The sequence below is a fragment of the Habropoda laboriosa genome, unplaced genomic scaffold (genome assembly GCF_001263275.1).
Source record: "Habropoda laboriosa isolate 0110345459 unplaced genomic scaffold, ASM126327v1 scaffold214, whole genome shotgun sequence".
Lineage (NCBI taxonomy): Eukaryota > Metazoa > Arthropoda > Insecta > Hymenoptera > Apidae > Habropoda > Habropoda laboriosa.
This window is the reverse complement of record NW_017100328.1, coordinates 305,259-317,076: the sequence shown is the minus strand read 5'-3', so window position 1 is coordinate 317,076 and position 11,818 is coordinate 305,259. Positions and strand designations below refer to the sequence as shown.

Here is an 11,818-nt window from a genome sequence, read left to right as displayed (position 1 = left end):
TGGAACCTCGATAACTCGAACCTCAAGGAAAGGGAAAATATCTTCGAGTTACAAGAGATCATTAGCTTGATCCAATTTTTACTGTTTCAATTGCCAATGTTAGTGTTTTCCGCCTGCCTTTAGACTTCATTTTGCTACATACACTACCGGCCAAAAGTTTGGAATCACCTGCCAATTTACATTAACACTGAATCTGCTACTAATTTTGTATTAATTTGAAATTTGATGCTGTGGAGATCAATAGCACTTCACCTCATTTCGATTGATTTGAATGATAAAAAATTCGTTGAAAAATTATTATAAATGCTACCTTTTTTAGGGGGAATTTTTGTGCAACTTGCAATGCAACTTGCATTCCAAACATTCCAAAAGAATGAGAAACTATAGAACTGTGCTTGAACCTATTCCTTCGATGTTTCACAGCAAACTGCTTTTGTGATCAAACCGCGTGCACTGTTCATATAAAGAAATAAACAATCGACGATCCTTGAACCGTTGGTCCTATTGTAAACAGAAATTAACTTCGACATGCAGAGATCTTCTGAATTCGACAAATAATGCGAGTTAACGGAAGCTTCATTTCGAGTTATAGAGAAAGAAACGTTTTCCCAGAAAAAGTACAGATTTCCCAGTTATCGGCGTTCCACTGTACGAAAATCATCGGAGCCGATAGAATTTCGCGACAACCTCGAATTGTCAAACGTGTTCGCAGTCAATCGAAACAAGCTGCTCGACCTATCCGCGGCGCGATTGCAAGGCGACTCCCCTTCTGACTCTCGCGAGTGAGGAAGGGGAGAAAAGGAAGGTCTGAAAGGAGGGAAGAAGGCTTGTGCAAACAGAGAAGCCAGTTTTCGCGCTGCACGCTGCGCCGCGTCTGCACCTCCCCAAGATCCATCACCTTGGTCCACCTCTTCCACCTTTTTCCACCTCCTTCTGGCTCTCGTTGCTGCCGTTACTACTGCTGCTTTGCCTGCTGCACCTTTTCCTTCCGTTACTTACATCTACCTCCTCTCTCTCTCTCTCGGCACTTTACTCCCGACAACAATCTTCTCTTGACCAACGATTACTCAAGCTCCGCTCGCGAGGCGAACCGTCTCGGCTGCACGAGGGTTTCAGATACTGTGAGAGCGTCCTTGAAGTCTTGAATTCTAACTGCCGACCGGGCAAGTGGCTTCGTGAATTCCTCATGTGTCGGCGGGCCCGGGAGATAATTAGCTTCGTGTGGAAAATTGTTTCCTTTGCATACTTCTCGCTAATTAGTTACCGCGGCTTTTGAGGATCTGTTTCACGGCGTTATCGCCGCCGTTACTTTATATGTTAGAAATTTGAGTCGGCTAATTTACGGGGTAATCGATATTTCTCCGGTGCGCCCCCCTATCGTATCGAAGGGAACCGGTAGAACTATGCCGCCGCGATGAATATTTATTCTCGTTTTCGATCTTTGCGCGGATGAAAACGTGGAAGGGTTTTCGTGGCGGAGAAATTGACAGATGATGGAATCATGAATATGGTATTTCGGTGAAACAATATTGAAATGTAGTTTTCTGTTCCGAATTTTCACGATTGACATTTTTAGCGAAAGTCTTATTATAGAGAAGCAGATAGTCGGATAAGTAAAATCGGTAAGATGAAAAGCAAATCTTTTCGAGAACTTCCGTTTTATATACAGTGGAGGACAAAAGTATATATACACCCTATAAAATGGAATAACTTTTTTAAAATTAGGCGAAACGAATTGAGTTTCTTTGAGAAGTTGGACAGATTAGTTTACTAGATGACGTGTGAAAAATTTTTTGAAAAAACTGCAATCAGTCGGAATCGCGGAGGAAATAGCGAAGGTCGTTTTTACAACTTTTTTATCTGAGCTCGTAATGAAAATTTAGAAAATACGTTTTGTAGAGCTATGTCAATTATACACACGCTGAAAATTTCATCGAAATCGGTGGATGGAGAAACAAGCGACAGGCATCGAAAGATGTAAGAATCTTCAGATTTATTAGTGAAATAGTGTGATTTTCACAATCTTTAACCGTTTGTAGCTCGTAGCAACGTTAACTGATTTCGATGAAATTTTCAGCATGTGTATAATTGACATAGATCTGCAAAACGTATTTTCTAAATTTTCATTACGAGCTCAGATAAACAAGTTCGCTATTTTCTTCGCTATTCCGACTAATTGCAGTTTTTTCCAAAGTTTTTCTACACGTCATCTAGTGAACTAATCTTTCGAAGTTCTTAAAAAAACTCAAGTCGTTTGGCCCAATTTTAAAAATGTTATTCCGTTTTATAGGGTGTACGAATACTTTTGTCCTCCACTGTATGTCGATATGATAAAAATTTGAAATTATGATATGCGATGATAAATATTAATTAATCATTGGTTAAAAGGAACTACATATATCTAATTTAATTATCGTAATTTCTTCGATAATTAAATTACATATTCGATTATTAATTAATATCAATATTCATCTCGCAGATATCGAAATTACAAAGTAACAAACTCTATATTGAAGTAATGAAATAATCGTTGTAGTATATATGTTAATTAATACTTCTGTTCTTCCAAGCTCGGCATTTAGAATAAATCGAAACAAAGTAACAATACACTGTCACAATTACGATTACAGAAATGAATAATAAATTCGTACAAATTTATCCATTGCTAATTAAATATCTCCAATCTACAAAGTATGTTTTCCAAGCAATTCGTAACGTCAGCAACAGTATACAGAATTATTATAGAACCTCATAGATAACAAGTCTGTACTCTGAAAACGGTAACCTATTACACGTCAACTAAAATTTGATAATAACTATAACTCGTGCTTAAGACGGACAATTAACGTCTCTTTGCTATTCCACTAAAAGCAAAACCACAGTTCTATCAGAGCGGTTAATACTTATAATTACACCGATCCCAGTGACATTTTTCTCATATTAAACAGCCTTAATCGCTCCGCGAAGGAGTCGAATCCTTTTTAAATTACCAGCAACGACCCAGCAGTCACGATATACTTCACAAAGTGACACCTCACCGTCGAAAGGACGAGAGATAATGAACGGTAATCGAGAGAGAGAGAGAGAGTGGGGAAGAAAGAGGATAGATTAACAACTGCAGCGGCATTCGTTCACTCTGGAATTTAATTATTTTAGTTGTAGAAAACTGTAATTATCGCGTCAACCGGGCAAATCAGGCCCTCACCTGTCGTAGTCTCGATCTAGACCGGGGGATAACCAGTATATTCTTCCTATTTGCGTTCCGTTGTAATCTCCTCCGTTCACGGCTGACGCATCTGACCGTGAAAGACAGAGTCCTGTGTATTGGTCAATCGTGCGTTTAGGTGTTAACGACAGGATCGCTATTATACGTGCCAGACTTATAACAAGAATCACGGTTATCCTTTTGCTCCTTTTCTCGCTTGTTCCTCTGCTTACGCGGCTGGTACAGGCCTACTCGCTTTCGCGTCGTATTATAACTTTCATAACGCCGACGCCGCGAAATTCTGGCCCTCCAGTGGTTCTCACGCGTTTATTCACCCCTTCTGGAGAAATACGACGAAAAGTGTTCTTTGTAAAATCGATCTTTAACTGGATTCGTCCCCGTTGATCTTCCAGCTGTTTCCTAGAGTTTCAAGTTTTGTTGACTCGGTGAAACGGTTATCGTGGGGATACGTTCGCGAGGGAGCAAGGATATCCTCGAAGGGGTAACTTGGATCCCTTTTCGAGAGGAAAAAAGCTATTAGTTGCGAACCTGTAACGAACGGAGAGAATCGGTTCCTGTATCGCGAGGAGCACGTAGAAGTAATATATGGGATCCATTCTTCTTTCCTTCTATCTTGCTCTTTCCCGCTTACGCGCGGGCCCACCCTACCAGTTATTATCGGGGGTAATCGTGCCTAAAAGCCGGTGCCCGCTTTTGATTAAAGTTGGCTTTTAATTCATTTGGCAGCCTCTAATCTTGCGGCGGCTCCGATCAGAGGAAACAAGAGTGAAAGAGAGGGGGAGAAGTTTTTGGGGAACGGAAGGCAGAGGTACGAGGCGAAACGTTTTAGTTGCTGCGCTTCTTCATCCCCTTTGCTAGATCGCTGAATATCAGAGTATACGGTGGATAAATGTCGGCGTGTTTCTTAAGGAAGAATATCAATTATCGACGGGACGATCGAAAATCTAGTTATTTAGAATGGTATTCTAGGTGTTCGTGAATATTGGGATACCTTCGTGCAGAAAGTATGGTATACGAATTGTATAAGAATTGAGTTCATTACCGAATTTCTGCATTTTAACCCTTGGACTGCTCGTCACTCAGAAGTAAAGCTCGTTATGTATGGTCGAGTTGTAGCATTTAGTAGTCACTATCTGCAAAGCGTGTTTATAAATTAAGTTACTTAAGTACAAACTTTTGTACTTTATATTTCAATAATTTTACTTTTGTATTTTGTATTTCAATAATTTCGGGGGGGATTTTAGTAATTTCCTTAATACTTATGAATGGAAGAGTACAGTAGTGCGGTGTAATATCGAAAGGGTTAAATAAGAATATCGTTCGTAACCTTTCTGTATTGTCATATGCATACGAAATCAGCTAATCTCTTATGCATATAATGTAATACAATTGCAGCTTCTTTGACTTCGTTTTTGAAAGAGTGAGTTGTTAAATTATTGTAGCATTGCATATACTTCAAATGACTTATTAATAAATTATCACTAATAAATTATTTAAAAGATTAATTTCTCGTGTATTTACCAATATTTCAATTTTAAGTATACACCTGTCCCCCGATTTACACGGATGATCGGTTCCTCAGAATACCGTGTAAATCGAAATCATGGCTTTTTGTGTGAAAAACCGTGTAAATCGGGGAAAAAACAAAATGAAAAATGAAAAACAAAAAATATTCAGGGTCAGGGTTTAGTTTCGAGCGAGCGATCGACGAAGGCGAAAATAGCCGGTCGCCAATGAAAGATCCGCGGCGGCAGCAAACTTTACGTTACAATATGAATGCTTTTTGTGTGCAAAAAAGGGGGAAATTCTGTTCATCTTTTGGTTTAATGCCGGTGTTAACAAACGAACACTAAAAAATGACTGTACAAATATGTGCGCAGCATAAACTTTTATTTTTAACAGTTTATATTTGTGAAAAGCCGTTATTTTGAAAATCGTGTAAATAAAGTACCGTGTAAATCGGGGGATAGGTGTATATTCAGTATCCACGTTATTTCGCATCTATTCATTGCAACAAATTATTTCCTCCAGAATAAAAGATTTGTCATATTTCTCAAAAAAAAAAAAAGGAGCGATCGTATCTGTACAAGGAGGAACAATCTAAAAGTAACTTTCAATACAGATAATAAAAAAGAAGAAAAAAGGTGGAGGAAATTGTAACAGAATTTTACATCCGAGCGTTTGCCCGTTCTTCGAAACAGTTTCCCCTCCGAAGTTGGCGGTAATGTTCTTTGAATTGTATGCGAAACTTGGTTGACAAGCTTTCAAAGAGAGAAGAGATTGCTTAGACAAAACATTGCAATCAGTGCGCCGGTGACGCCTGTCTCGAGTCATCGTCGTCTGGCAAGTTACTAACAAACGCATACAGCCGCGTTGCGGCGCATCGTGTCGCGCTGGAACGATCTCATTCCCCTTATTTGATAACGATAAGCATCGTTTCAAAACGTACCGTCGAAGTTTCGCCGCGATTGCCCCGATGGCGACTAGGTATCGGAAGTATAGGAGTTTGGTAATGTGTAACTGGAACGGACAAACAGCGTATACGTATCATCTTTCGAATCGGTAGTATTAGTGTCAGGTTGTTATCGTCATACTTTCCTCCGCGCCGCTACCACGCAGGTACGTCATGTTTCATATTGGAAAGCGGAAACGGAAGAAGGAAAAATTCTGACGATAGTTTCGAACTTGTTTGCCATACTTTTCGAAGAACTTTGCCGTTGGTAATGCCCATTATATTTCCGTATTCATTCGATTCGGAGATTTCGTCCGACTATTTTTTACCAGCCAATTCGTGTAATTTCCGATACGACAACAATCCATGGAAATCGTTGCTTAACCCTTTTATACCTGATTTCGTCTTCGTTCGTCAGAAGAAGTATTTCGGTTGATTATGTATCTTTTTTTATACAGTTTCACGGGAGTAACAAGAATAGATCTAGAAAATAATTGCTATGAAAATGTGTAACAATTGTTATTCAAAAATACAGTGCAATGGTGTAACGATAAATAAGTAGATAAATTTCAAGTCACATGGAGTTATAAAGGGTTAAATATATTTTACGAACCTAATAATTAAGTACGCCGTGTGAAGTAGAAATTTACGAAGAATATTCCAATATAAATAAGAAAGTAACCACTGGAAGTCTTGGCCGGAAATAAAAAGTAGTATTAAATAGACTCGTTGTCAGAATAGGTCACACGGAGTTCACACGTTCATATCTACTCTCTAAAACCAACCCTTCAACTTTGATTATATGTAATTGCCAAATAACCGTAACATAAATTATCCCTTCTATTACGACAGAAGCGTAAGTTACAGCGTTATAAATAACGGGAAACTTATTTCTATACGCTTGAGAAGTAATACGAAAGAAAAGAGAATTGATGAGAAAAATGTGAGCGTGAAAGGATTAAGAATAATTTATCACAAAGTATACGAAACTGAATTATAATTTTTCATATTTCTCTAAAATACACAAGAAACGTAGTTTTTCCGTTTAATTGTTAATTAAAATATTACCATGCGACGACGCGTAACAATCAATTTTCGCGTACTTGAGATAAGGTAAAATTTAGTAGCGGAGAAAAGGACAAATTGGTTGGGTGACCGAGAAAGAGGGATGCCGCTACGATAGACATCCGCTGGAAGGTGAATTCAATTAATTAAGGAAAGTGCCGCAATTAATTGGCGCGGAGTATAGAGCATGGTAGGTTTGTCCGAAAGCAGTCCCAGATTAAGTCCTCTCTTGTTTTTTCTGGTTCCTGAAGACTGGTAGGAGGCGGTGAGAGAAAAAGACGTGTAAAAGAAAAACGAAAGAGGGAAAAAACAGGTGAAACAGGAGGGAGAAAGAGGGACTTTACGAGGCAGTTCGGGGACATTCTTGATTTCGATGTTGAGAAGGCACCCGACGAGAACCACTTGAATTTAACGAGGCTCCAGCAAATGGGCCACCCTGCAGACTTGCCTCCTTCTTTTTCTCTACACACGATGCTTATACCCACTCTCGTGTGGCTCGCAAACGAAAAAGGCGGAAAAACTCGTGATCGTGACATCGTACTTTCTACCGGCAACCGTCTATCAATTAAAACGAACTTCGTCTCGTAACCGAGGCGAAAATTAATTATTATGCGATACTTTTTCATCTCTGATGAACGAACCGTGGCCTGTGCGTAACGTGACCGTTTGGAAAGCGCTAACGAATCACAGGAATGAAAATACACGAGTTCTTTTTCGTATCTTCGGTCATATTTGAATCAACGTTCGAATCAACATCTACCACCGATTCAGTGTTTTCTTTTTTCTCTCGCCTTTCATTCATTCGTTGCAAAGTGTTATCGAACGGTGTTATAATTTGGGAAGTATCGAGAAAACGTAAGGTGAAAATACGCGCAATCTTTCTCATATCTTCGTGTGAACTTCGATCAACGTTTGAACGATCTACAATCGAATCAATAATTTGAATTGAACATTTGAATTATCTGCGAGCAAATCTTTTTCATATCTGCGTTTGAGCTTCGATCAACGTTTGAATTATCTGCAATCGAATCAATGTCTGCCAGGGATTTCGACAACAACGAATGGCAGTGTTTTTCCTTTGCTTTGTTCATTTGTTGTAGAATGTTGACATATTTATTTCTTCAAATTTGTCGGCATTCGTTTTAATCTATCGTACAGTGTTCGTTTATAGCGGCATTTCCTTTCTTTTCATTCGTTTATCGTAAAATTGTCATAATTTTCAAATACTACACAGTTCATTCAGTTCTGCCAGTTTGTCTGCATTAATTTAAATTTCTACTGCAAAACTAGATCTGTTATTATTTAAATTAGATTTCAATTTCCACTACAAAAGAATTTTCGTTTGTAGCGCCATTTCCTTTGTTTTCGTTCAATTATTACAAAATTGTCGTTAACAATTAATTCATTTCCTCAAATTTGTCTGCATTAATTTAAATTTCTGCTGCAAAACTAGATTTATTATTATTTCCATTTCTAGCGTCGCTGAACAACTTATTCAATTCGTAACTTCCTAGAGATTGCATAATATCCTTACTTCGAACTAGAAACTCTCACGTCGGTCACTTGTCACAACCAGTACACACATTCGATAATCAACGAAACACCAAATAAAGCGTTCATTTCGAAACGTTAGCAGCATTGTTGTACTCGACAATTGTACAGCATTCCAGCTAAAATTACGTAAACAAGAATAATCGTGTTACAAGAACGGTATTCGCGATGCAGTCGTAACAGAAATGTACCCGTCCTTCCCGATAGAGCAAACTGAAATACGTCGATTGTGTACCTGTGAGTCAGCCCTTTTTTTTTCTTTTACCTTTGGTTATCCGGAACAAAGGACTCCCTGCTTCTCGATCGGCAGAATTTCATAATAGCTAGTGCGAAAGAAAAAGAGAGACACGCCGTGTTGCAGCGGGCATAGCGCAACGTTCGCAGTTCGGAGTCGAGGCACGACAAGACGCGCTAAGTGGTAAAGTACACACCGGTCGGTCTGTGCCTCCTTCATTAGCACCAACTAGCCTCGGCGGCAAGCTTAGTCAACCTTTTCTACCTTTCTCAGTGCCGAAGAGTGGCTGGAAGAGGGTCTCCGAGCATCGATGTAGGTACAACTCGCGCCATAAACCTCGACGAGGTCTCTTCTCGGAAATATGCCAGCTCGCATACCGAACGCACAAAACGGTTTACCTCCTGTATCCTGTGGTTTGTCCCCGATAACCGACGCTTTCGACTGATTTTATAAACTGCATTAACGTTTCCCCTGTTAACCGATTCACCCGTTCAACGGACAACGCGTTGTGAAACTTGGAAAAATGTCGCCTCGCTTGACAGTGCCCCGGAAGAAATTGTTGCAATAGCGCTTGAGCGCAACGCGTCTGTGAGTTGTACAGTTGACAGAATTCCGAAAGAAATTGTTGTAATAATTAGTGAACTGAATCAGTTGCGGACTGAAACTTTGGAAAATGTCACATTGCTTAACAGAGTTCCAAAAGAAATTATTGCGATACTTGTTGGATGCAACGCGTTGGGAATTGAAAACTTGAAAAGTGTCACTTTACCTAACAAAATTCCAAACTAAATTATTGCGATACTCGTTGGATGCAACGCGTTGGGAATTGAAAACTTGAAAAGTGTCACTTTACCTAACAGAATTCCAAAAGAAATTATTATAATAATTACTGGGCGCAACGCGTCGTGAATTGAAAACTTGAAAAGTATCATTTTACCTGACAGAATTCCAAATTAAATAATTGTAATAACCAAATAAACGATAAGTTTAGTATTCAATACTTTCTAATCACACTCCCAAGTAGGTACGCACATGTAATTCGTTCAATTTTATCATCATATTCGTTTGCATTTAATGTTACAGAAAAACTTACGACGCAGTCCGAAGATTTCAGTAGGAAATTGTACATCTTCGCGGAGAAGAGCCAGCGATACATTTGCTTCAACAAACGGTGGAAACTCGTCGGCCTGGTAATTACTTGCCTACCAATTAGTACACATATTTCATCATCGTGAATGAGCAAGTAAATTTATACATGCCAGTAAACGCATCAAACTTTACAGTTCGGACATTTATATTCATCGCTCACACTATCGCTTTTACTAGCAGTTAGCCGGATAACGTCCCTACCCTTTCAAACTGTACTCACGTCACAAATGAAGTTATTCAATCTTGATGATTTGAATTTTTAACGTGTTTCAATATACAGTTGGAGCAGAAAATTTACTTTTATTACACTACCGTCGTTGCACGTGAAATGACCGATTCGTAAATGAAACTTTGGACCCCGATAACGTAGTCGAAACTAAATTTTATTAATCAAAACGAGCTACAAGAAATTCGACATATTTCCGTCGACGAATTGCAAGTGAATTATGCAAATATGCAAATATCATACGCAATGATCTAGTATTTTAAAAAATCAAATATATGCGGTTATATATTTTCCTTAATAGATAAACCAAAAACAAGTAGAAAACAGTAAAAGATAATTTACAAATTTTTATGAAATGATACATTTCAATACATACACTACCATTCAGAAGTTTAATCGCATCCTTGAATAGGAAAAAAGATGAATTAAAGCAAGATATCGATATAAAATTTTGAATTCGGTAAATGAGATTTCAATTTCATCGACTTACGGATAGGAATGAATTGAAAAGAATTACAAATTATACCACACTTTTAGATTGCGCGATTAACCCCTTGCCTTGCGATTTTTTAGTCGCTACGTATGTTAGCCTCGGCTTTAAATAAAAAGAAGTCATGACTTTATTGCTCGGTCTCAAATTGAAGCTGAAGTTAAAGCAAAAATACAAATTTAATAGACATATGATCCACTCGGAAGCCAAAATGCCTAACTCCGTAAAACAAAATTTACTAAATTCGTTCTGTTTATGAAAAATTAAGCATAAAGCAAGTGCTTCGATACTAAAATTGGAAGGATATGAAAAAGTGGAGTTGATCATTTCTCCTTCTTTCGTCCCATCTCGATCATAATCTGTACCACGAATAAGACTCGTTATTACAAGGCAAGTGGTTAAACCAACGAACGGTAGCGTATGCAATGCGCAAAATGATCTGCATTACCTACAGAAGATCCGTTTCTCTGTTTCCAGCCTAAAAAGCAAAAAGGTCCTATGTGTCAGTTCTACGAGGACTACAACGGCTCGTATCTGACGTACAGAAGCGTGGTAGATAGTTCACGGTATCTCGGTTTCAACAAGTTCGGCAAGCCGATGAAAAATCTTCACGGCCGACAGGAGTGTTTCAATTTCATCAAGTACAACCCCCATGCTGACATAAATCACCACAACAGCCTGGTGAACGCGGACATGGGCGGGATGGAGCCATGGGATCCTTACGTTGTATCGAGGAAGCCGTCGCCCATGATGAGGGCCACGAAGAACTCTCTGTTGCAGGCCGACAGTACGAGGGAGATCGTTCATACGACGCACCGTTATCGGCACTCGAATCGCTGGAAAATGCGCCAGGGTGAGAAGGTCTCAGCATCACGGAGACGACACGAGAGTCGTCTTTTCGTCGAGGCCAATAAGTATTGAGCCGCGTACTGGCTCGCCGATCAAGACTGCCTCATCCACATATGTGAGAACCTGAGATCAGACTGCCAAATACGCCGGTGGAACGTACGGTCGAGATATCAGGGACCCACTAAGCGGCACCACATGAAATGCGGCTCGAAGCGCGCGCCTCGATTGATCGCAACGAACAAAGCTGGCTCGCCTCGTGTCTCCTGGTTGTTTGCGTACGTTCACCCTACCAATGGCATTTCGCTATACAGCAACAACAACGAATATCGTTTGCATAACGAACGTACCAAATCGCAGGAAGACAGTCTTGCTGGGTAGAGCTTTTCATTATTGCGTCGCTAAATTCCATTTCACACTTGCCCCGACTGAATCCTTTTCAGGCAAGTATGCACGATATCATAGTTTCTCTCTTTTCGTTCCATCGCTAACCAAGTGTTTCTTTCTCTTTTTTATAATACGATTAGTTAACTAACCCGCCGCCGCCGGGCGGCCGGGTGTTTCCTTTCATTTCTCTC

General features: G+C 39.5%; 1 protein-coding gene across 1 annotated transcript in view; it reads left to right on the top strand.

Moving 5' to 3' along the window:
* The window catches only part of LOC108574415 (fibroblast growth factor 18), a 21,414-nt gene extending 10,057 nt beyond the window's left edge, over positions 1–11,357 (top strand). The window contains exons 4-5 of the mRNA XM_017936998.1: positions 9,613–9,719; positions 10,872–11,357. Coding sequence (XP_017792487.1) covers positions 9,613–9,719; positions 10,872–11,315 — 551 coding nt within the window. The 3' untranslated portion in view covers positions 11,316–11,357. The remainder of the gene's footprint in view (positions 1–9,612; positions 9,720–10,871) is intronic.
* The last annotated feature ends 461 nt before the right edge of the window (positions 11,358–11,818 follow it).